The following is a 26,538-nucleotide window of genomic DNA, read 5'->3' as shown; positions in this document are numbered from 1 at the left end:
TTTGGGGGGAAGGAGAAGCCTGCTCTAATTTATTAGAGGCGTACATTAGAGGTCTTTGTCAGGAAAGCCTGAATTCTAGTCCTTGACCTTTTAATGTTGTATTTCTCAGTCCTTTTATTGTGGAAGTATGCCATTTAAACTCTTTCCGTGACATAGAAAATTTTAAAAAATGTTTGTGGGGGACTTGATTTATTAAAGTGAGGACATGAAAAGTACCAAGTTATCTTATTTCTCACTTGATAAAATCTTTACCTTATTTGTTTTCATTCAGAATGTATTTAACAAGCCAAAAGGAACAAACTCTTCAGCGATGCCCCTGTCTCAGGGCCAAGTGGTTGTAAGCCCGCCCTCCTCCAGGTCAGCGGTGTCAACAGGAGGAGGTAACACCTCTGCCGTTTCCTCCAGCTCCATCCGTGGCTCTGCTGCAGCCAGCCTCCAACCTCTTGCTGAACAATCCCAGCAAGTTGCTTTAACCCATACAGTTGTTAAACTCAAGTGTCAGCAGTGTAATCATCTGTTTGCCACAAAACCAGAACTTCTTTTCTACAAGGTAAAGAGAGATCATGAAAGGGATTGAATATAAACTTATCCAGTGGAAACACTTTTGTGTTTTCAATTTTGAACACTCAGTTTGCTTTGACATGAAAATGACTTCTTAAAGATAAAGCAACTGTTTAGTTAGCTCTTAATGACTCTTGTTTTTCTGCAGGGTAAAATGTTTCTGTTTTGTGGCAAGAATTGCTCTGATGAATACAAGAAGAGAAATAAAGTTGTGGCAATGTGTGACTACTGTAAACTGCAGAAAATTATAAAGGAGACTGTGCGATTCTCAGGGGTTGACAAGCCATTCTGTAGTGAAGGTAAAGACAAAGTTGGTTTATCCACAGAGCATGGGTTGTTATAATTCATGATGACTTGGGCGATTAAGCCACAATTAGTTTTCACATTCTTTTTGTCTTATGAGGTATAATTAGAAGTATTTTGGAGGCCTGGCACTGTGGCTCACGCCTGTAATCCCAGCACTTCGGGAGGCTGAGGCGGGTGGATCACTTGAGGTTGGGAGTTCAAGACCAGCCTGACCAACATGGTGAAACCCCATCTCTATTAAAAAACCCCATCTCTATACAAAATTAGCTGGGCATGGTGGCGCACGCATGTAATCCTAGCTGATTGGCAGCCTGAGGCAGGAGAATTGCTTGAACCTCGGAGGCAGAGGTTGCAGTGAGCCGGTATCACGCCATTACACTCTAGCTTGGGCGACAAGAGTGAAACACTGTCTCAAAAAAAAGAAGTTTTTTTGAATTGTGTTTATAGTTAATTCACTTTAAAGTCAATCTTTTTATTTATTATTTTTATTTATTTATTTTTTTGAGACAAGGTCTTGCCCTGTCACTCAGGCTGGAGTGTGGTGGCATGATCTTGGCTTACTGTTATCTCCGCCTCCCTGGTTTAAGGGATCCTCCCACTTCAGCCTCCCAAGTAGCTGAAGCTACAAGAGCATGCCACCATGCCTGGCTAATTTTTTTTATTTTTTGTAAAGACGGGGTTTCACCATGTTGTCCAGACTGGTCTTGAATTCCTGAGCTCAGGTGATACTCCCGCCTCGGCCTCCCAAAGTGCTGCAATTACAGGCATGAGCGACTGTGCATGGACGAAAGTCAGTCTTTTTAAATGTTGCAATATTGCAATAAAAAACTGTAAAAATGATTAGATCAGTGGTATTAATAAAGAAAATCTCTTTATAAGTTTAGCTATGACATCAGAGATCTTTTTGTTCTCACACTCATTTGTAAAGAAGAGCTTAAATAGTTGCTGCTTCTTGGCTTAAAAAACTTTTATACCTCTGATGTTTCTGAATATAAATGGCCTAATATTTAGAGTATATTTAAAAGGTGGGGGCCAGGCGCAGTGGCTCACGCCTATAATCCCAGCATTTTGGGAGGCTGAGGTGAGCCAGATCACCTGAGGTCAGGAGTTCTAGAACAGCCTGGCCAACATGGCGAAATGCTGTCTCTACTAAAAATATAAAAATTAGCTGGGCGTAGTGGCAGGCGCCTGTAATCCCAGCTACTCTACTCAGGAGGCTGAGGCCGGAGAATCACTTGAACCCGGGAGGCGGAGGTTGCAGTGAGCTGAGATCATGCCACTGCCCTTCAGCCTGGGAAAAATGAGTGAGACTCTGTCTCAAAAAATAAAATGAAATGAAATAAAAGGTGGTATAAGTTTGGTTTGTGAATATAGAGACTGTCTTGTAATCTAGAGGCAAATAATTGTGTAAGTATTAGAAGACCACAGAAACTTCTTATACCTCCTCAGTTAATGTAAATTTGATCTTTCTTCCTTTCATCCCTCTGATCCTCAGTTTGCAAATTCCTATCTGCCCGTGACTTTGGAGAACGATGGGGAAACTACTGTAAGATGTGCAGCTATTGTTCACAGACATCCCCAAATTTGGTAGAAAACCGATTGGAGGGCAAGTTAGAAGAGTTTTGTTGTGAAGATTGTATGTCCAAATTTACGGTTCTGTTTTATCAGGTAAAGGTGATAATATACTTTTTTTGGCTTTCTGAAATCAGTGCAAATTGTTTTCTATTTAAAATATATTCAAATTATGTCAAGAAAAATTTGGTGTTTAGCACTGGATAAAATAAGTTATGGGCTATAACAAAAATTCAGTTGAATATAAACATGAACTCTTTGGGATAAAAAGTATAGGATTTCTGCAGACTTTGTTGTTGATTGGATATGGCCCTTTTATTTTTGCCTTCTTATAAGGCACATTGCCCTTATTTGACTTCTTTCAGGTTAGAACTTCACATAATGTTGCCTGAAGTGGCTCTCTCATTCAGGTTACTCTGAAGAATTTGAAGTCAGACCTTGTCTCACTTCATAGGTCAAAGGACAATAGCTGGCAACTATTCCTACTTCATTTTAAAAAAGATTAACTTTTTGAAAGGCTAACAGTGGTAGCTGCAGTTAATTGAACCACTAATACATGTCTGGTGCTCCGTAAGTGTCATTTCATTTAATCCTACCATAGTCCCAAGAGCTAAGAATATTATTGCCATTTTATAAATAAGAAAAAGGAGAGAGGTCCAGGGAAGTTAAGTAATATGCTCTCGAGGAAGCTGATAGGGGACAGGAAGACAGCATCTATAACACTCTGGTGAAATCACTGTTTGCTTGTCTACCTCACCCCCAAAATAGAATTTTATTGTTGGGGGAGGGTAATCTATTTTTCATGATTCTATAATTAGGGCCAATCACAGTGCTTAAGACAAAGGATGTCTAATTAAATATTTGCTGAATGAATCAAAACCTTTATGACTCCAAAGCCCATATTATATCAACTGCTGTAAGCTGCTGCTTGATTTTTTTAAAGTTGAACCTATCTTTATTTTTTTTTTTACTTATTTTTTTCATTGTGTATCTTTTCTTCCCCCACCCCACGCTGCCCACCCCCCCACCCCACTGCCAGACAGAACCTTGTTCTGTTGCTCAGGGTGGTGTGCAGTGGCGTGATCAGTGGGTTATGTTGGCTCCCTGTAGCCTCCGCCTCCTGGGTTCAAGCGATTCTCCTGCCTCAGGCTCCCGAGTAACCGGGAAAGGTGCGCACCACCACGCCCAGTTATGAACCTATCTTTAGACTCCCTTATTGGTAATTTTGAAAACAAGAGCATTTTTTTGTTTTGTTTTGTTTTGTTGAGACAGAGTCTCACTCTGTCGCCCAGGATGGAGTGCAGTGACGCGATCTTGGCTCACTGCAACCTCTGCCTCCCGGGTTCAAGCAATTCTCCTGCTTCAGCCTTCTGAGTAGCTGGGATTACAGGCGTGTGCCACCGCACCCGGCTAATTTTTGTATTTTTAGTAGAGATGGGGTTTCATCATGTTGGTCAGGCTGGTCTTGAACTCCTGACTCTGTGATCCGCCTGCCTCGGCCTCCCAAAATGCTGGGATTACAGATGTGAGCTGCCATGCCTGGCCACAATTTTTATATTATCTTGATTTAGGGCATCTATATAAAACAAAGAATTAAATAAAATCAGTATTTTAAGGTAAGAACCTTACATTTTGTAGTCTCAACTGACTCATATATCCTGTGTTCATAGTGCCTCTTTTTATGATTAATGTTGTCTTTTCATTATTTTATAGTTTTAAGCCTATCTTGTCCAATGTTTCTTTCTCAGATGGCCAAGTGTGATGGTTGTAAACGACAGGGTAAACTAAGTGAGTCCATAAAGTGGCGAGGCAACATTAAACATTTCTGTAACCTATTTTGTGTCTTGGAGTTTTGTCATCAGCAAATTATGAATGACTCTCTTCCACAAAATAAAGGTAAAATTAAACTTAGTTAATGGGATTTTTATGTCAGTGCTAGGACACTATCAGCACACACAGTTATAAATAATATAATAAAAACAAAATTTCATTGGATTCAAATAGCCTGAATTTCCTTAAATTTTTCTTTAAGAAGTCTTTAAGATTTCCCCTTGAGGGAAAAGTGATTATAATACTTTTTGCTCTGATAGTCAAGCACAGCAAAAGGCCAATAATGTATCTGCACTAATTTTTATAAGAAACTTGTTTTTTTGGTTGTTGTTTTTTTGAGACGGAGTCTCGCTCTGTCGCCCAGGCTGGAGTGCAGTGGCGCAATCTCGGCTCACTGCAAGCTCCGCCTCCTGGGTTCACACCATTCTCCTGCCTCAGCCTCCCGAGTAGCTGGGACTACAGGCGCCAGCCACCAAGCCTGGCTAATTTTTCCTGACCTCGTGATCCACCCGCCTCAGCCTCCCAAAGTGCTGGGATTACAGGTGTGAGCCACCACACCCGGCCGGAAACTTGTATTTGATTGCTTTTGATTGAATGTATCTGTCCATAAATAACTTAAACTAGGGATATATACTATTTAGTTCATAAACCAGAAATAAAAATAGAAAATCAGGGCAAACAAAGGGAGAGTATAGTTAATACAGTTGCTGTGACTAGTGTAAAATTTGATTCAGAGCTTGCTTATAGGCAAGAAGAAAAGAACAACACATTAATTATCTCAGAAAATACAAAATAGACCGGTTCTACATGGGTAGCAAAGTTGATCCTGGCTAAGAATAAAATAATTTTGCAAGTAGGACAGCTAATGTGGTCAGAATATTCAGGTGAGTAGATAGATCCATGGTGTATTCATAAAGTAGCTCTCCTAAATATTTCTTTCTCAGTATTAGATTAAAAACATTTGGTAGCCAGGCGCGGTAGCTCGCACCTGTAATCCCAGCACTGTGGAAGGCTGAGAGGGGCAAATTACTTGAGGCAAGGAGTTCGAGACCAGACTGGTAATCGTGGTGAAACCCCATCTCTACTAAAAATGCAAAAATTAGCTAGGTGTGGTGGTGTGTGCCTGTAATCTCAGCTACTCAGGAGGCTGAGGCATGAGAATTACTGGAACCCGAGAGACGGAGGTTACAGTGAGCCGAGATCACACCATGGCACTCCAGCCTGGGCAATAGAACGATATTCTGCCTCTCAGAAGAAAAAAAGCCGCTTGGTATGTTCTCTGATCAAAGCCTGGAGTGCTACCTAATTGACAGAGCTTTGGCTCCTTGCAGTCTGGCCATTGCCTGCCTTTGCAGCCTAATTAATGATTACCTTAATCATAAATGCCTTGTGCTAATCTTTTGTGTTAGCCTTCCATTCCCCAGAACCAGTCAAGTTGGTAGTAGAATATTCATTTTATAATATGGGTTAAGAAAACCAGTGTTATGGGGTTGGACAGCTCCTTCATTAACTTATTTATAAAAATTGTCATGTTAAGTTTTTTTTTGATGCACACTTAGGTCTAGGAGTTTTAATAGTTACTAATAGAACAGCCCAGTGAATCCTGAAGCTAATACCTTTTTGTTGTTGTTGTTGTTGAGACTAGGTTTTGCTATGTTGCCCAGGTTAGTCTTGAACTCCTGGTCTTAAGTGATCCTCCTGTCTCAGCCTCCCAAGTAGCTGCGATTACAGGCTGGTGCCACTGTATCCAACACCTGTATTTCTACCTGTTAAATGTCATTTGAGGTTTATAATTTTACAGAATTGGACTCTCTTTAAGTCCTAATGAACACTAATCTGACCAGAGTCACCCAACCTAACATTACACAGAATCAGATATTTGTATTGCTTCTTGAAAACCTAGTTACTAAACAGGGTTTTGTGTGTGAGTATGAGTGTGTATGAGAGAGAGACCCTTTTGCTTATTCCAGGTCTTAACTTTTTATTTTAATCAGTAAATATTTCTAAAGCGAAAACTGCTGTGATGGAGCTCCCTTCTGCAAGGACAGATACAACACCAGTTATAACCAGTGTGGTGTCATTGGCAAAAATACCTGCTGCCTTATCTACAGGGAACACTAACAGTGTTTTAAAAGGTATGACTTGATATAATGACATTTGGCTAAGCCATAGAAGTGAGTGTTGTCTAGCCTAAGTAGTTCTCTTTTTTTGAGACAGAGTTTCACTCTTGTTGCTCAGGCTAAAGTGCAATAGCGCGATCTCAACTCACTGCAACCACTGCCTCCTGGGCTCAAGCAGTTCTCCTGCCTCAGCCTCCCGAGTAGCTGGGATTACAGGCACCTGCCACCATGCCCAGCTATTTTGGTATTTTTAGTAGAGACGGGATTTCACCACGTTGGCTAGGCTGATCTCAAACTCCTGACCTCAGGTGGTCCACCTGCCTTGGCCTCCCAAAGTGCTGGGATTACAGGTGTGAGCCATTGGCCAGTAGTTCTTACTGGTAATACCTTTCTTTATGTGATGTAGGGGAACATGCACCCCCTCCCGCCGCCCCCCCACCCCCGCCTCAGGGGAGTGGGTAGCAAGCAAGGTGGTGTGGATGGGAAAGGAAGTGTCTTTATTTTTGTTTTTTCAATTTTTAATTTTTTTTTTGAGATGGAGTCTCACTCTGTCACCCAGGCTGGAGTGCAATGGTGCAATCTGGGCTCACTGCAACCTCCGCCTCCCAGGTTCAAGCAATTCTTCTGTCTCAGCCTCTTGAGTAGCTGGGTTTACAAGTGCCTGCCACCACACCCAGATAATTTTATATTTTTGGTAGAGATGGGGTTTCACCATGTTGACCAGGCTGGTCTGGAGCTCCTGGCTTCCCACCTTGGCCTCCCAAAGTGCTGGGATTACAGGCCACCACACCGGGCTAATTTTTTTTTTTTTTTTTTTTTTTTAATCAGGCAGGCTCTTGAGCCATAGAAGGTTCAGAGACACTCCCCAGGAAGTGATATTTTTTTAGGAGCCCAAATTATTTTAATATTCCTACTCCTTTACTGCCAGAGATTCTAATACAGTTGGATGGGGTTGGGGCCCATGAGTCCTTACCAATATTAAGCACCCTGGGTGATACTGATGCAGTTTCCTTGTGCCATGTTTCTGAGAAATTCTGGTTTAGACTCTAGCCCAGCTTAATGGGAGGAAAGTAACTTCTCAGTTTCAGTGTTTACTTCTGTATATTCTAAGGATAATAATGTTTATTTTAATTTACAACAGGTGCAGTTTCTAAAGAGGCAGCAAAGATCATTCAAGATGTGAGTTTGATTGTTAATACTTTTCTTGATAATGCCACTTGGGCTTATTTTCACTTTGGATATAGCATTCTAATATATCCGAATGCTTTTCTTTTTGCTGGAAGAGGGTCCTAGTCATTAATCTAAGTCTTGGGCACAACTAACAGTAAAGTGACTGGCATAGGCTTTTGACCATATTTCAGCAACAATTACTGTTTTTGAAGATGATGTAAACGTGGATTGCTGTTCATAGTGGCAAGCTTAGTTTTTAAAAAAGTGGAGTGATATATTGTGCGCTTTTGTTTTGAATCTTACAGTTTAATCTTAGATCATTAGTAAGAATGCATTCTTGATTTATTTTATTATTTATATTCAGGTTCTTTAATTTATTTAAATTCTTGTTAATTCTACTTGGTTGGAAATAACAAAACTACATTATTTTTCTCTTTTACTATATTCAAGTATTTTCCTTTTAAGTTTCGAAAGTTCAGTGTAGTCCTGTTTTATGCAACTTTGAATTATGTGAGACTGAAAATAGTGCAAAGTAAAAATGCATTTAGACTTTCACTTTATGTCTCAAATTTGAAATATTGTGAGACTTCTCAAAATTAAAAGAAATATTCAAGAAATGCATACTTTCAAGTCTGGCAGGCTGACTGCAAATTATGGCATTGTTGCCTTGTATCAGCATCACTTTAGCAGGAAAACAAAATTCCCATCATTCTTTATTAGTATCACATGATACTGTATCAGTTCTTGGGTTAATGTTTTTGATGACTGTTATGCCTTTTTTTTTTTTTTTTTTTCTTTTGAGACAGGGTCTTGCTTTGTTGCCCAGGCTGGAGTGCAGTGGCATGATCATAGCTCACTGCAACCTTGAAATCCTGGGCTCAAGCAATCCCCTACCTCAGCCTCCTGAGGAGCTAGAACTACAGGTGTCTGCCACCACGCCCAGCTTGTTTTGTTTTTTTCTTTTGTTGAGATAGGGTCTCAGTCTTGCTATGTTGCCCAGGCTAGTCTCAAACTCCTGGCCTCAAGTGATCCTCCCGCCTCAGCCTCCAAGCTGTTGTGATTACAGGCATGAGCCGATGGCGCCCAGCTTGTGCTGCTGTCTTAAATTTGCTCTTGAGATAATTAAAACTCTTTTTCATATCATATCATATAATATAAATGCCATTATATTAAGTGGTGGTACTAGTGCTAAAAAATGTGCCCCAAATTTAATAACTTTAGAACAAAAGTTAGATGTGATAAAAAAATCTATGAAGATGACCAAACCACTGCTGTGATATCTCATGCTATTAATTTAGGAGAGTGTACCCTGCAGAATATTAGTGGTAGTGCTCAAAAAACCGAAAGCAGTATTAAAGCAGGTATGCCTCTTAGTTCACAAAAATTATAACCAGGCATTGATAATGGAATAAATGGAAAAAGTTCTGGTAACACAAGTTGCAAGATCAATGCTGCCATAATGCACCCCTGAGGGCAATCTATCATCTATGCTAAGGCATGAGTATTCTGATTTTGATTTGAAAAGAGGTGACAGTGAGACAAAAGGTTTACTACAAGTCATGGCTGGCTCTCCAATTTTAAAGCTCACCAAGGTTTTAGGAATATAAAAATGAGCCGGCAAGCTGTATCTGCTAACTCCAAAGCTATCAAAACATTTCAGCCTTACCATAATTTAAAGAGGCTTTAACTTGGAAGACAACATAACAACATAACACCTGCTAATAAGGAATCTGTGCAAGTAGAACAGAAGGTAGATTTGCATAGAGTTCCTGAAGGAGGATATTGAATATTTGCTTGGGTTATTCCCCATGGATTAATAAAGGAAGTCTTGCTAGAATTAGAAAAATAAAAGCAGCTGGAAGAGGGTCCTAGCAGTCAAGCCGGGCCTTGGGCACAACTGACAGTAAAGTGACTGCCATTGGCTTTTGACCATATTTCAGCAGCAATTACTATTTTTGAAGGTGAGCTAAATGTGGATTGCTGTTCGTGGTGGCAAATCTAAAGATGAAAAATGTGTCTGCATACCAAGAAATCCTCAGTGAAAAAAAAAGAGAAAGAAAAACTCTCAAGCTACATTAGATTCATTCTTTAGCAAAAGTCTTCCAAGGAATCAGACCAGCCTTCACTGAAATGTGGAGAGATAGCTTGTCCTAATTTAGTGTCTCATAACCCTCTCATTATTTGTGTTATTGGAAGATGATAGTAATTTCTCCTTAATTATTTTCAAGCAGCATACCACATTAGATAATGAACTGTCATTAAGTTAACTTGGTATTTATTTGAATATTATGTATTGTGCATTAAATTATATTTTAAAATTACATAATAAATCACTGTGTTGTACATTAATTATTAACCACACAATTGTATAATCAAGATATTAATGTATTATTATATATTAGTATTAACATGTATTCATAAAAACATTCTATATTAATTATAGATTTATGTACTCTGAGAATGCTTCTTTCCTCTATATATATGAGATAATTAGTCTTGAATTATGTTAGTTTTGAATTATTTAGTTTTTTAGGAACCTATACCTCATATTTCATGTAGCTGCCCTATATATGTTTTTCCTATGTGGAGTATTTGTTTTTTTTTTTTTTTTGAGACGGAGTCTCACTCTGTCCCCCAGGCTGGAATGCAGTGACCCGATCTCAGCTCACTGCAAGCTCTGCCTCCCGGGTTCACGCCATTCTCCTGCCTCAGCCTCTCGAGTAGCAGGGACTGCGGGCGCCCGCCACTACGCCCAGCTAATTTTTTGTATTTTTAGTGGAGACAGGATTTCACTGTGTTAGCCAGATTGGTTTCGATCTCCTGACCTTGTGATCCACCTGCCTTGGCCTCCCAAAGTGCTGGGATTACAGGCGTGAGCCACCGTGACCGGCCCCTATGTGGAGTATTTCTATAATTCACCAGTCATTTAAACTATGTTACAGAATAGGTTTGATTAATATTTTTACTTTAGTCTATAAAAAGCATAATAATAAATAATGTAGTGCTCTTACAACATGAAAAAAAAAAAACAAAACAAACAAACCTGACAGTTTTAGAATCTTTTCTTGGTCTCTCTGAGAACTTTGTTGTGAATCTCCCTCAAGTCACTTAAATGGTTTTAAAATTTTGGGAAAGGTGAAGAATACAGAAACTACAAAGAGGAAAATCTGTAAAACTCAGCAAACTTTTTCTTTAAAAGTCTAGATAGTAAATATTTTAGACTTTGCAGGCTCTATGGTTGCAGCTGTAGACTCTGTCACCTCTGCCATTGTAGTGCAGAAGCTGCCATAAATAGTACATGAAAGAGTGAGCGTGGCTATGTTCCAGTAAAATTTTATTTACAAAAACAGATGGTGGGCTGGACGTGGTGCACAGGCCATAGTTTGCCAACCCCTGCTCTCTGATATTCCCACCATCCAGAATTAACCATTGTTAGATTTGGTTTATTTGCTCAGTTTCTTTCCCCTACCTTTTTCTCTTCTTTAAAAAATTAATCACTGCTACCAGTTCATCTCCTTTTTACATCCCTGGAAGCAACTACTATTATGAGTTTAGTGTGTGTTCTTTTAGATGGTCTTGTAATCTTTCATATTTACAGATCCATGGAAAATATTTAATATTGTTTTTAAAAATATCTATCCATGTTGATACTGAGTAGGTTTGGTACATTCCTGTTGATTATAGTAATATTTTGCCTGTAGGTACCACATTTTATTTATCCGTTGCCCTATTGATGAACATTAGATCGTTTCCAGGTTTTCACTAATAAAAATCTTTGCAGCTAGGCACGGTGGCTCATGTCTGTAATCCCAGCATTTTGGGAGGCCAAGGTGGACAGATCTCTTGAGCTCAGAAGTTTGAGACCAGCCTGGACAACATGGCAAAACCCCATCTGTACTGAAAATACAAAAAATTAGCGAGGTGGTGGCAAGTGCATCTAGTCCCAGCTACTTGTGAGGCTGAGATGGGAGAATCACCTGAATCCAGGAGTTCAAGGCTGTAGTGAGCCTTGATTGCACTACTGCACTCCAGCTTGGGTGACAGAGTGAGACCCTGTATCAAAAAAAAAAAAAAAAGAAAAAAAAATCTCTGGGGCCAAGTGTGGTGGCTCACGCCTGTAATCCCAGCTCTTTGGGAGGCCAAGGATCACTTGAGTCCAGGAGTTTGAGACCAGCCTGGGCAACATGATGAAACCTCATCTCTATAAAAAATACCAAAAAATTAGCTGGGTATGGTGGTGCATTCCTGTAGTCCCAGCTACTCAGGAGGCTGAGGTGGGAGGGTTGCTTGAGCCTAGGAGGTAGGTCAAAGCTGCGGTGAGCTGAGATCACACCACTACACTCCAGCCTGGGTGACACAGTGAGACCCTGTCTCTAAATAAATAAATAAATAAATAAAAATATCTGCTACAGTGAATATCCTTGTATAGATCTCCTTCTGTGTGTGTAGATGTGTAGAAATGGAAGAGTGGAATTGTTAGGTCAAAGAGCATTTTCATTTTTAGGGCTGTTCCAACTTTTATCCCTACCAACAGTTATGACTGTACCCATATATTACAGCCTCACCATCATTTAATGTTGTCAGATTTAAACTTTTTTTCCAATCTGCTTGGTGGTATCTTATTGTTGTCTTATTTTGTGTGTCACTGATTACCAGTAGGTTTGCTTATATTTCTGTTATTTGGTCATTTGAATTTTCTTTAATTTCCTGTTTTTAATTTTTCCCCATTTTTGTGTTGAATTATCTTTTTCTTAATGATTTTTAGGTGGTCTCTCTATAATCTGGATTTTCCCCTTTTCAACTAATTATTTTCATCAACACAAAAATACGCAGTCCTACATCTTATCTGAGAATAATCCTTTTTTAACACCATGGCCCTCCAGCAAGTATCCCTTTTCTCTGCTCTCTTTATGGAAAAACTCCTCTAAAGGTAGCCTGTTTTTGCCGCCTCTGCCTCCTTATCTGTTATCTCTCCTTAGGTCACTCCAGTCAGGCTTTTGTCTGCACCATTGCATTGAAACTGTTCTTGTCAATATTGCCATCAGTCTTTATTTTGCCAAATCTGGTAGTCAATTTACTGTATTTAACACAGTTACTCTGTCCTCCTTTTTTGAAATACTTTCTTCATTCAACTTCCAGGACATCATACTTGGCCCTTTTCTCAGTCTACATTACTTTTAGTGAACTCATGCAGTCCTGTGGTTTTATTGATTGATTGATTGATTGAGACAGGGTCTTGAGTGCAGTGGCATGCAACCTCCACCTTCTGGGATTGAGAGGCCCTCCCACCTCAGCCTTCTGGTAGTTGGGACCACAGCGGCATGCCACCATGCCTGGCTAACTTTGTATATTTTTAGTAGAGATGAGGTCTTGCTATGTTGCCCAGGCTGGTCTCAAACTTCTGGACTCAAGCCATCCTCCCGCCTCAGCCTCCCAAAGTGCTAGGATATAGGTGTGAGCCATTTCTCTTGGCCCAGTCCTGTGGTTTTAAATACCACCTAGATGGTGGTTGATTCCTTCTAGATTTATTTAGATTTATTTCTCTTACCCTGACCTTTGAGCTCCAGATTCATGTATCCAGCTGCCGACTTGACATTTACACTTAGATGATTAACAGCCATCTCAAATAATATATCTAAAACAGAACCCTTTTATCCCCCCAGACTTCTCTTCAGTGATCCCTACTTCTTACCACCTCCATTACCACCTCTTTAGTCTGAGCATCATCATTCTTTTGGATTATTGCAGTGACCTATCTGTCTTCCTGCTTCCATTTTTGTCCTTTGCAGTTTTTTCTCTACACTGTTACCAGAATGGTCTTTTAAAAACCCAAATCAGATCATGTCATTCCTCTGCTGAAAAACCTTCAATGAAATTCTGAAAAGAATAAAGAAGGCAAAGAGCTAGTTTCCACATATTGAAATTATAGGAAAACTACGGATATAAAGCTGCGTAGTTAAAACAGTTGGTACTGGTGCATGAACAGACAGACAGCTCAGTAGAAGAGAAATCCAGAAATAGGCCCAAACATTTTTTTTTTTTTTTTTTTGAGACAGAGTCTCGCCCTGTTGCCCATACTGGAGTGCAGTTCTGTGATCTCGGCTCACTTCAACCTCTGCCTCCCAGGTTCAAGCAGTTCTCTGCCTCAGCCTCCCTAGTAGCTGGGATTACAGGTGCGCGCCACCATGCCCGGCTAATTTTTGTATTTTTAGTAGAGACAGGGTTTCACCATCTTTGCCACGCTAGTCTTGAACTCCTGACCTCGTGATTCACCCACCTCGGCCTCCCAAAGTGCTGGGATTACAGGCATGAGCCACAGCACCTGACCCAAACATATATTTAATATATAGGAATTTAGTAATGATAGAGGTGACATTTCAGATCAATAGGAAAAATATGGATTATTTAATAAATAATGCTGTGACAACTGAGTAGACACATGGAAGAAAATATAGATTTGTACCTCACAATTTAGACCAAAATAAAGTTCAGATGGAGAAAGACCTAAGAAATTGTAAGTATGTAGTCAGAAAAATATAGGAAAAAATTTTAACAGTGTAGAAGTCTTTCTAAATATGTCACAAAACCCAGAAGCCGTAAGAGAATCAATGGGGAAATTCAACCATATTTCAAAATCGAAAGACAAATGACAAAATGAAAAGGTTACATACAACTCATGTTACAAAAATCTAGTTTTTTTAAATAGTAAAGAGCTTCTATGGGCCAGGTGCGGCGGCTCATGCCTGTAATCCCAACACTTTGGGAGGCCGAGGTGGGCAAATCTCCTCAGGGCAGGAGTTCAGGACCAGCCTGGCCAACATGGCGAAACCCTGTCTCTACTAAAAATACAAAAATTAGTTGGGTGTGTTGGCGCACGCCTGTAATCCCAGCCACTCAGGTGACTAAGGCACGGGTGGTAATTGCTTGATCCCGGATCCCGGGATGCAGAGGTTGCAGTGAGCTGAGATCACGCCACTGCACTTGAGTCTGGGTGACAGAGCGAGACTGTCTCAAAAAACAAAAACAAAAACAAAAAATCCCCAAGGAGCTTCTGTGAATCATTTTAAATGCAGGTAGGAAAGTGGGCAAAAGTAACATATGCAAAGATATTTAACTTCAAAATGAGAGAAATGCTGGTTAGAACTATGGTTTAATCAGATTGGCAAAGAAAAATGATGGGTAACGCTGCTAAGGTATTCTTATTGCCAGTAGAAGTGTAAATTGATAAAAGTGCTGCAGAGGGCAATTTAGTAGAACCTGTTAAAATTTTAACTACCATTTACCCAGGAACTCCATTTTTAGGAATTTATCTTTCAGATACATTTTGTACATTTATGAAATGAAGCATGTACAAGGATTTTAATCATAGCATTGTTTGTAGTAGCAGAAGCTTGAAAACAACCTAATTATTTCACCAGTGGTCAGGGCCGTGGTGTATTCACTCTTGAGTTATTGTGTGAATTAGAAAAAAATAGCTCTACGTGGGCAGGGTCTGAAATGTACCCTTTTTGAATTTCACACCTATTTATATGGCCTGGCACGTGGAGTTGCTGTCCAGGCATACATAGTGGCCTTGTTGAGGCTGTAGTTAAAACTGAACAAAGTATATATCCCTAACAATGGAATATTACACAGTTGTTAAAAAAGAATGTGGCAGCTCAGTATATGCATACATAGAGGAGTCTCAAATATCATAAGTGAAAAAAGACACAAAATTGTGTAACATGGTGCCATTTGTGCTACACACACACACTTATGTATATGTGTAGACTATCCCTGGAAGACAACTAATAAATGGGTAATAGTGGTTGCCTCTAAGGATAATTGAATCACTAGGGGAGAATTTTAAAAGGGAAAATTATTTTTTCATTGTGTATTATTTGAATCTTTGAAGTTTTTGGCACATCTGTTAAACATGCATAGAATTTTTTTTGAAAAGATAAAGGAAAATGGTAATTAATATGAATTGAGAGTTCACAGAAGAGGGACTACAAATAATGCTTACATGTGAAAATACCTAACTACACTAAAGTAAAATAATTTTTCACGTATTGAGAAATAACAAAATGTTTGGTAATACTCTATTGACTAGGATACTGGGAAAGGCCCACATCTGTTGAGAATGGTCACATAATTTGATATAAGGTCTATGGAGAGCAATGTGGCAGTACCATCAGAATTAACATTATGTATTCGGGACCCACCAACAACACTTCTAAGACTTTATTCTGTAGATAAACTAGCACATGTAGAATTAATTTAGGTCTAAACATACTCATTGTAGCATTGTTTATAACAGTAAAAGATTTATAACATCCTAGATATGTTCATCAGGGATTCTTCAGATTACTTTTGGTACATTTAATAATGGAATACTATGCAAGCTGTTATTTATACAATGTTGTGTAAATGGACCTCGAAGATAGTTTACTAAGTGACAAGAGCAAGATTCTGAATCTTGATAATAATAGGCTACACTTTGTAGTCAGAAGCAACTTTGTTTAATTACATAGACCATCTCTAGGATATATAGTAGTACTGCTTATCTGTGGCTTGAAAATATGAAATGGAAAATTCCAGAAATAATTCATAAGTTTTAAATTGTGTGCCATTCTGAGTAGCACGATGAAATATCATGCCATTCTACCTGGGATGTAAATCATCTCTTTGTCTAGCATATCCACACTGTGTATACTACCCATCACTAGTCAGTAGCCATCTCAGTTATCAGGTCACAAGAAGAATGAGTACAGCACATTAAGATATTTTGAGAGACAGTACATTCATGTAACTTTTATTACAGTATATTATAATTTTTCTATTTCGTTAGTAGTTACTGTTAACCTCTTACTATGCCTAATTTATAAATAAAACTATCATAGGTATATATGTATAAAAATATAGTGTGTATATACAGAACCCTATATACAACATATATACATATATGTTGCCTATATGTTGCATATACATATATGTATATGTGTATGTACATATACAACATATATACATATACATATATTGTATATGTATATACAACCCTGTATACATATTTCAGGCAACAAAGTGGTTGCCTGAAACCATGGATCATACTAAACCCTATATACATATATGTGTGTCTATATATCACACTTAGCACTTATCACTACCTGGAATTATATATACACACATACATATCTGTGTGTATATATATGTATACATATGTATATGTATACATATGTATACATATATAGTATATACATATATCTTATGCATATAAATGTATATATACATATATCCATAATACATATTATGGATATGTATATATCATATATGAATATATTATGGATATATGTATATATCCATATATGTATACATATATACATATATACACATATATACATATGTGTGTGTGTATATAGGGTTCGGTATGATCCATGGTTTCAGGCAACCACTGGGGGTCTTGGAACATATTCCCAGCAGATAAGGGGGAACAACTGTATAAGAAACTGGGAACAGTGGTTGTGTTCAAGATTGAGTCTGGGTAGATGGCAGTCATTCGTGTATATATTACTTTAATTGCAAAAACGACAGTTATTTTTGCACCAACGCAGTACTTCCATACCTTTTGAATTTTGCACTGAGTTCATGTATTACTTCTGTTTAAAGTAAATTTAAATATAACCTCCAATGGCTTCCCATCAACATTTAAAATACAATCGTAATTTTGTTTTTAACTGAGACCTTCCAGATCCTATACAATTTAGTTTCTGCCTACTTCTCCAAATGTATCATTCTCCCGCTGCTTACTGTCTTTCAGCCTTGTTCTTGTTGATGTTTCTAAAGCATGCCAAGCTTTCTCCCACTTCAGGGTTTTTGCACCTATAGTCTTCCTGCCTGAACTCTTCTGACCTTAGGCCTTTGCATGGCTTACTCTTTTGAATAATTCAAAAGGTCTCTGCTCAGATGTTTACTTTGAAATTGCCCCTCCTCCATGCCATCACTCTCCATTCCTGTACGCTGCTTTATTTTCTTCATTGCACTTATCACTACCTAGAATTATATATTATTTGTTTTACTTGTTTATTGTTTGTGTCTTCCTCTAGAATGTAAGGCTCATAAGAGCAGAACTTTGTCTTGTTTTCTGCTGTATCTCCAGGGCTTAGAACAGTGCTTGGCTTGTAGTAAACATTCAGGAAATAAATACTGAGTGAATACACATGTTTTAAGTACATTCTTCCTCTCTGTTGTTTGTCCTGTAACTTTGTTTTGTAAAGACCTTTGTTTACAGAAGTTTTTATTTTTGATTAAAAAAATTTACTTTTTAAGAGCTTTATTATGATAGGCAGAATAGTAGCCCCCTCCAAAGATGTCCATGTCCTTGTCCACGGAATCTGTGAATATATTACATTACATGGCAAAGGTGAATTAAGGTAGCAAATGGCATTAGGGTTACTAATCAGCTAACCTTAAAATAGGGAGATTATCCTGGATCATCTGAGCAGTTTTAAATTTTGAGGTACTCAAATGTATCAACCTTCTACTTTGATTGACTCTTTTGTGTTTTATTTAAGAATACTTTGTGATCCCGGCCGGGCACGGTGGCTCACGCCTGTAATCCTAGCACTTTGGGAGGCCGAGGTGGGTGGATCACGAGGTCAGGAGTTCAAGACCAGCCTGGCCAACATGGTGAAACGCTGTCTCTACTAAAAATACAAAAAATTAGCTGGGCGTGGTGGCGCACACCTGTGGTCCCAGCTACTCAGGAGGCTGAGGCACAAGAATCGCTTGAACCTGGGAGGCGAAGGTTGCAGTGAGCCGAGATTGTGCCACTGTACTCCAGCCTGGGTGACAGAGTGAGACTCTGTCTCAAAAAAAAAGAAAAAAGAAAAGAATACTTTGTGATCTGGTTATACTTTGTGATCTGGTTATTTGAAAGTTCTCTAGTGACTTTAGTTTTTGGGTTTTTTTTTCTTTTTTTTTTTCTGAGATCTTTAATTGATGTGGAATGTATTTTTGTGTATGGTCTGAGGTTGGATCTAATTTTTCTGAGTAGCCAATTGTCCTAATCAGCAAGATTAACAATTGTTTTCATTGTTTTGATCATACTTATTTTAAAAATATATATTTATAAATTTTATATTTATAGTTTATAAATATTTTTTAAAATCAGTAAATTAAACTAATGCTGATTGGGAGAAGTAGGAATCTGTGTGTATTTTCCAAGGTGACTTTTTTATTGCAACCACTCTTTCAGAGGAATTGTATTTCTCCTGATGTATATCAACTTTCAATTGATAGCAATTATAGTCAGTGATAAGATACTAAAAAAAAATCTTTCTGCGGTTTCTGAATTTGCTTTTAACTAGGAAAGTACACAGGCAGATGCCATGAAATTTCCATCTTCCCAATCTTCCCAGCCTTCCAGGCTTTTAAAGAACAAAGGCATATCATGCAAACCCGTCACACAGACCAAGGCCACTTCTTGCAAACCACATACACAGCACAAAGAATGTCAGACAGGTATGTATCCTTGTGTGTTCCCATGTACAAAGCTTGTTTTCTGGCTTGTTTGTTTCTGTTTTTAAAAAAGGAAAGAAAATAATTGAGATTCTTAAATGTGAAAACATTCCTTTTCTTGGCTCACATACTTTAAATACTTAATTTATTGCTTTCATAATTATTAACACTAATAACCAGCTATTATAACAAGCTATTATAATTACTAACATATAGTTTTAGTTGAAAGCATTAATGATTTAACCTGTTTTTTTTTAAATACTGCAAATTCAATTGTCAGTTGCTAACAGTACAACTAATTTATCTGAGGTATTGGTGACCGTGAAAATTGTTTGAGCTTATATTTGAAAAAGTTGTAAAGTATTACTTTTAATCCAACTACCCTTAGATTTTCAATTGATTTAATAGTCTACTGTGCCTAAAGCATTGATTTTTTTTTTTTTTTTTTTTTTTTGAGATGGAGTTTCACTCTTGTCGCCCAGGCTAGAGTGTAATAGCACGATCTTGGCTCCCTATAACTCCTGGGTTCAAGTGATTCTCCTGCCTCAGCCTCCTGAGCAGCTGGGATTACAGGTGCCTGCCGCCACACCTGGCTAATTTTTTTTTTTTTTTTTTTGAGACGGAGTCTTGCTCTGTCGCCCAGGCTGGAATGCAGTGGCGCAATCTTGGCTCACTGCAAGCTCCGCCTCCCGGGTTCACGCCATTCTCCTGCCTCAGCCTCCCGAGTAGCTGGGACTACAGGCGCCCGCTACCTCGCCCGGCTAGTTTTTTGTATTTTTTTTAGTAGAGAGGGGGTTTCACCATGTTAGCCAGGATGCTCTCAATCTCCTGACCTCGTGATCTGCCCGTCTCGGCCTCCCAAAGTGCTGGGATTACAGGCTTGAGCCACCGCGCCCAGCCATCTGGCTAATTTTTGTATTTTTAGTAGAGACGGGGTTTCATCACTTTGACCAGGCTGGTTTTGAACTCCTGACCTCAGGTGATCTGCCTGCCTCGACCTCCCAAAGTGCTGGGATTACAGGCATGAGCCACTGCCCCCGGCCTGATTTTTGTTTTTAATAATAATTTTACTTCATAGAATACGCTGTATTTAAAAGCTTAGTCTGTCAACAAGTAGTAAGTTTTTATGTAGGGTACCTTTATTTTGGTAGAAGTCAAGGAGAATCCTGTTTTCCTTCCTCAGGTAATTTATATTCCTATTAAAACAATATATTCTTTGTACTTGAATTTATATTAAAAAACATTCACACATGGAGAGTACTGAAGGATCTGTGGGCATCTATGTGTGTGTGTGTGCGCGCACGTGCGTGCTTACGTTTTGAGTTCTAGATTAAATATTGAATTGTCGGTTGGGCGCGGTGACTCATGCATATAGTCCCAGCACTTTGGGAGGCCAACATGGGCGGATCACCTGAGGTGAGGAGTTTGAGACCAGCCTAACCAACATGGTGAAACCCCATCTCTACTAAAAATACAAAATTAGCCGGGCGTGGTGGCACATGACTGTAATCCCAGCTACTCAGGAGGCTGAGGCAGGAGAATCGCTTGAACCTGGGAGTCAGAGGTTGCTGTGAGCCAAGATCGCGCCATTGTGCTGCAACCTGGGCAACAAGAGTGAAACTCCATCTTTTTTAAAATAATAAATCTTGAATTGTTTTCTAACAATTGAAATTATTTTTTCATTTGACATTGCATTGGAAACATTATTCCACATCAATGTAAATTTAAATATACATCGATATTCTTTTTTTCCAATTTTTATTTCATTATGTTTATTTTATTTTATCTTATTTTATTTTATTCAGGGGGTACATGTGCAGATTTGTTACCTGGGTATGAGATTCTTAAAATAGAATTCAGTGTATATAATATAACCAACTCCGTAAAATTGGAAATTCAGATATATTATAAGCAATGTTGGGTTAAGCTATGTTAATGGATCTTTGTCCACTTGCCTAATTATGTCCTTAGGATAAATCCTAATCAGTGGAATTATTGATTCAAAGACTATCATCGATTTTTTTTTTTTTTTTTGAGACAGAGTCTATCTCTGTCGCCCAGGCTGTAGTGCAGTGGTGCGATCTCGGCTCACTGTAGCCCCCACCTCCCGGGTTCAAGTGATTCTCCTGCCTCAAGCCTCCCAAGTAGATGGGATTACAGGCACCCGTGACCACGCCCAGCTAATTTTTTTTGTATTTTTAGTAGAGACGGGTTTCACTGTGTTGGCCACGCTGGTCTCAAACTCCTGACCTCATGATCCGCCTGCCTCAGCCTCCCAAAGTGCTGGGATTACAAGCATGAGCCACTGTGCCTGGCCTGTCATCTATTCTTAAAGCTTTTGATACCTGTTGCCTAAATTGCCCTCCTGAAAAGTCACATCAATGTATGCTCCAACCAGCAGTGTTCAGGAGGATCCGTTTCTCTACAACCTCACTGACACTGAGTATCAAAATTCAGAAAGGTTGAGTATACAGTACAGTCAACACTAGTATACTCTTCATCTAGATTAATGAAATGTTACCTTTTTTAAATATTTTTTTTTTCTGGATTGTTTCAAGTAAAACATTATTTTTCTTTCTCTTTTTCTTCCTTTTCTTTCTTTTTTTTGAGATGGAGTTTCGCTCTTGTCTCCCAGGCTGGAGTGCAATGGCGTGATCTCAGCACACTGCACCCTCCGCTTCCCGGGTTCAAGCAATTCTCCTGTCTCAGCCTCTCAAGTGGCTGGGATTATAGGCACGTACCACCATGCCTGGCTAATTTTGTGTTTTTAGTAGAGAGGGGGTTTCACCATGTTGGCCTTGCTGGTCTCGAACTCCTGACCTCAGGTGATATGCCCACCTTGGCCTCCCAAAGTGCTGGGATTACAGGTGTGAGCCCCATGCCTGCCTTTTTTTTCTTTTTCTTTAAAAATTTTTTTGATACCAGTGTCACTCACCAATAAAAAATTTATTCTTTTTTTTTTGTTTTTTGAGACACAGTCTCAAGAGTGCAGTGGCGTGATCCTGGCTCCCTGCGGCCTCAACCTCCTGGGCTCAGGTGATCCTCTTGCTTTAGCTACCCAAGTATAGGTGTGTGCCACTGCCCCCAGCCAATTTATTTTTATTTTTTTATTTTTTTTATTTTAGAGATGGAGTTTTGCCATGTTGCCCAGACTGGTCTCTAATACCAGGGCTCAAGTGATCCACCCACCTTGGCATCCCAAAGTGCTGGGATTATAGGTGTGAGCCACCGTGCCCAGCCAAAAAGTTTATTGTTAATTTGATGTGTACTGTGGTCTTCGCCCTCATTTCAATAACCTATTGGGTGCTTGGGATTACTTGTACATGTATCACATCCTACAGTTTTATTATAGCTAGTGATCAAGCTTTGGGCAAAGGAGAAATTCAGTTGTCAGTGGCATCACTGGAAGTATTATGATTTGTGCTTAAACTTTTATCAGTGCATTCTTTTGATAAATAGAAATAGTAACAAAATATGAATTTTAAATGTGTGGGGAGATACATAAGGAACATTGCTTATTTGTTCTTGAAAATAACAATGATTCAAATATTTCATTCAGATTTACCTATGCCTAATGAAAAAAATGATGCAGAACTTGATTCTCCACCTTCAAAGAAAAAAAGATTAGGTTTTTTCCAGACTTACGATACAGAATATTTAAAAGTTGGTTTTATTATCTGTCCTGGATCAAAAGAAAGTTCACCAAGGCCACAGTGTGTCATTTGTGGAGAGATCTTATCCAGTGAAAACATGAAGCCAGCAAATCTTTCTCATCATTTGAAGACAAAACATTCAGAATTAGAAAACAAACCAGTAGATTTTTTTGAACAAAAATCTCTAGAAATGGAATGTCAAAATAGTTCTATAAAAAAGTGTTTATTAGTTGAAAAGTCACTTGTGAAAGCTTCTTATTTAATTGCTTTCCAAACTGCTGCAAGCAAGAAGCCATTCTCCATTGCTGAAGAATTAATTAAACCATATTTAGTAGAAATGTGTTCAGAAGTTTTGGGTTCAAGTGCTGGAGACAAAATGAAAACTATCCCACTTTCTAATGTTACAATTCAACACAGGATTGACGAACTATCTGCAGACATTGAAGACCAGCTGATTCAAAAGGTCAGAGAGTCAAAGTGGTTTGCCCTGCAGATAGATGAGTCATCAGAAATCTCAGATATCACACTTCTTTTGTGCTATATTCGTTTCATTGATTATGATTGTCGTGATGTAAAAGAAGAATTATTATTTTGCATTGAAATGCCTACTCGAATAACTGGTTTTGAAATATTTGAACTAATAAATAAATATATTGATAGTAAATCTCTGAATTGGAAACATTGTGTTGGTCTCTGTACCGATGGGGCTGCAAGCATGACTGGCAGGTATTCTGGTTTAAAAGCAAAAATTCAAGAAGTTGCCATGAATACAGCGGCATTTACACATTGTTTTATTCACCGTGAACGTTTAGTGGCAGAAAAGTTGTCTCCATGTTTACATAAAATTCTTTTGCAGTCAGCACAAATTCTAAGTTTTATAAAGAGCAATGCATTGAATTCACGTATGTTAACAATTTTGTGTGAAGAGATGGGATCTGAGCATGTGAGTTTACCGCTTCATGCTGAAGTACGTTGGATATCAAGAGGGAGAATGTTAAAAAGATTATTTGAATTACGACATGAGATTGAAATATTTTTAAGTCAAAAGCATTCAGATTTGACCAAGTATTTTCATGATGAGGAATGGGTTGCAAAGCTGGCCTACTTATCAGATATATTTTCACTTATAAATGAATTAAATTTAAGTCTCCAAGGAACTTTGACTACTTTCTTCAATTTGTGTAATAAAATTGATGTATTTAAGAGAAAGTTAAAAATGTGGTTGAAGCGCACACAAGAGAATGACTATGACATGTTCCCTTCATTTTCTGAATTCTCAAATTCATCAGGCTTAAATATGACAGAGATCACAAGGATTATTTTTGAGCACCTGGAAGGACTTTCTCAAGTGTTCAGTGACTGTTTTCCACCAGAACAAGACTTGCGTTCAGGAAATTTGTGGATAATTAACCCTTTTATGAATCACCAAAATAATAATCTCACCGACTTCGAAGAAGAAAAGCTAACACAGCTATCTTCAGATTTAGGATTACAATCAGTATTTAAATCAGTGTCTGTAACTCAGTTTTGGATAAATGCAAAGACAAGTTACCCAGAACTCCATGAAAGGGCAATGAAATTTTTATTACCCTTTTCAACTGTTTATTTATGTGATGCTGCCTTTTCAGCTTTGACTGAGTCAAAACAAAGAAATCTGTTGGTTTCTGGCCCTGCCCTAAGACTTGCAGTCACATCTTTAATTCCAAGGATAGAAAAATTAATGAAGGAAAAAGAGTAGCAATATGCACATTGCTTAATAGCGAAGTCAATAATCTCGTGTTTTGTATAAGTATCCTAAAAGATAATTTCCTAAGGTGGATTTGTGTTTTCAGTGATTAAATGTTTTAATAATTTTTCCCTTTTTGTTGAGGAATTTAATAATTATGATTTTTATAAGTAATTGTGTATAATTATAATCCAGGGTAGAAAATTTAGTTATTTCATTAAATTTGGATTAGTGACAAAGACTGAAGGTAATGAGAGGCCCAGTTTATAATGTAACAGCACAACCTGAATGTTGAAACAGCTTGGCCTTTAGAAGCGAGTGGAACATTTCAGTCTTCCAGCCAACCAGCTACTTACCCCAGCAAGGTTGTGAGTAGGTGGAAAAGATGGATCTTTTTTTTTTTTTCTTTTTTTTGAGATGGAGTTTTGCTCTTGTTGCCCAGGCTGGAGTGCAATGGCGTGATCTTGGCTCACTGGAACCTCTGCCTTCTGGGTTCAAACAGTTCTGCCTTGGCCTTCTGGGTAGCTGGGGTTACAAGGCATGTGCCATTACACCTGTCTGTTGTATTTTTCTAGTAGAGATGGGGTTTTACCATGTTGGTCAGGCTGGTCTCGAACTCCTGACCTTAAGTGATCCACCTGCCTCGGCCTCCCAAAGTGCTGGGATTACAAGTATGAGCCACTATGCCCAGCTGGAAAAAGACAGATCTAAGCAGCTTGGGTAACTATAAATGGAAGCAGTAGGGGGGTTTGAGACCCCTGCTTGGGGGCTTTCTGGCCTAATATACCAGAGCTTAGCAAACTTTTTAAATAAAGAGCCAGATAGTAAATATTTTCAGCTTTGCAGGCCATACTGTCACAGCTACTCAATTCTGCAGTTGCAGTGCAAAAGCAGCCACAGACAATATGCAGATGAGTGTGGCTGTGTTTAAATAAAACTTATTCGTGAGCACTGAAATAGGAATTTCATATAATTTTTCTATGTCACACAAGCTTCTTTAAAAAGTTTTTTTTTTTTTTTTTTTTTGAGACGGAGTCTCGCTCTATCACCCAGGCTGGAGTGCAGTGGCCGGATCTCAGCTCACTGCAAGCTCCGCCTCCCGGGTTTACGCCATTCTCCTGCCTCAGCCTCCTGAGTAGCTGGGACTACAGGCGCCCGCCACCTTGCCCGGCTAGTTTTTTGTATTTTTTTAGTAGAGACGGGGTTTCACCGTGTTAGCCAGGATGGTCTCGATCTCCTGACCTTGTGATCCGCCCGTCTCGGCCTCCCAAAGTGCTGGGATTACAGGCTTGAGCCACCGCGCCCGGCCTTAAAAAGTTTTTATCATAAAAATGTAAACAAACATTATTAGCTTGGGGGAAGGGGAGAAGCATGGAAAAAAATCAGACAGCTGGGCAAATTTGGCCCATGGTTTGCCCATCCCAGCTTTAGACAGATTGCCAGGTAAGAGCAAATGGGCCAGGAGTGGACTGTAGGGCTTGGTTCAGTGAAAGTCTCTCTATCCATGGCTGCAAGTATCTGAATTTTCAAACACCTTTCACATTTCAGTCTCAGCTGAGATAAATTAGAGGGAAAAGACACCTCAGGCAAAGATAGAAAAGAGACTTATTTAATAATTAATGGTTTTTGATTTATTACTTATAATTTTATAAATTAATTTACTAATTTACAAATAACTTTCTGAGCTCTTACATGTGCAGGCACTGTGCTAGGCCTGTTACAAACTCTGGAGAACTGAGTTATCCCCCTATACAGATGCAGATACCGAGACCCTTTGGGGTCGGGTGACAGCTCAGATCCCACAGATACTATGGCACAGGCAGGAACGAAGCCCCGGGGTCTTTTGATGGTAGCTGAGCCGCACCCAGACACCCATGCATGTCTGCCAGCACTCCGTACTGGCTGGGAAACACTCCCTGAATCCAAAGGTGTCGGTTTAGTCAGTTACGAGCCAGTGGTCCTCACCTGTAGGATGGGGGCGCCCTGCTCCAGTGCTGCAGCCTCGCGACCCCCTGGAGGGTGGGGGATGGTAACTCAGGCGAGTCTTCCGGCCGCCCCAGGGAGGGAGGAAATGAGCCGGCGGCAGAGGCGGGTTTTCGGCGGG

The 26,538-nt window shown here is 39.1% G+C and overlaps 1 protein-coding gene and 1 long non-coding RNA gene across 8 annotated transcripts in view; one reads left to right on the top strand and one right to left on the bottom strand.

The window, feature by feature from the left end:
- ZMYM6 (zinc finger MYM-type containing 6) overlaps positions 1-24,563 on the top strand; it is a 46,115-nt gene extending 21,552 nt beyond the window's left edge. For 6 of the 7 annotated variants that reach the window (XM_050797583.1, XM_050797590.1, XM_050797575.1 and 3 more), the window contains 8 exons: positions 272-550; positions 710-860; positions 2,363-2,535; positions 4,188-4,335; positions 6,264-6,404; positions 7,531-7,568; positions 18,905-19,058; positions 22,615-24,563. In XM_050797583.1, coding sequence (XP_050653540.1) covers positions 272-550; positions 710-860; positions 2,363-2,535; positions 4,188-4,335; positions 6,264-6,404; positions 7,531-7,568; positions 18,905-19,058; positions 22,615-24,446 — 2,916 coding nt within the window. In that variant the 3' untranslated portion in view covers positions 24,447-24,563. The remainder of the gene's footprint in view (positions 1-271; positions 551-709; positions 861-2,362; positions 2,536-4,187; positions 4,336-6,263; positions 6,405-7,530; positions 7,569-18,904; positions 19,059-22,614) is intronic. The other variant, XM_050797593.1, reaches the window with a different exon arrangement.
- LOC126961266 (uncharacterized) lies at positions 457-26,488 on the bottom strand. Its single transcript, XR_007728243.1, has 3 exons — positions 26,400-26,488; positions 24,791-24,959; positions 457-543 (listed from the first exon to the last, which is right to left on the bottom strand). It is a non-coding gene; the product is annotated as an uncharacterized LOC126961266 (long non-coding RNA).
- Positions 26,489-26,538: the final 50 nt, after the last annotated feature.

The sequence above is a fragment of the Macaca thibetana genome, chromosome 1, assembly GCF_024542745.1.
Source record: "Macaca thibetana thibetana isolate TM-01 chromosome 1, ASM2454274v1, whole genome shotgun sequence".
Classification (NCBI taxonomy): Eukaryota; Metazoa; Chordata; class Mammalia; order Primates; family Cercopithecidae; genus Macaca; species Macaca thibetana.
The sequence above is the reverse complement of the archived record's forward strand: the minus strand, read 5'-3'. Positions and strand labels throughout refer to the sequence as shown.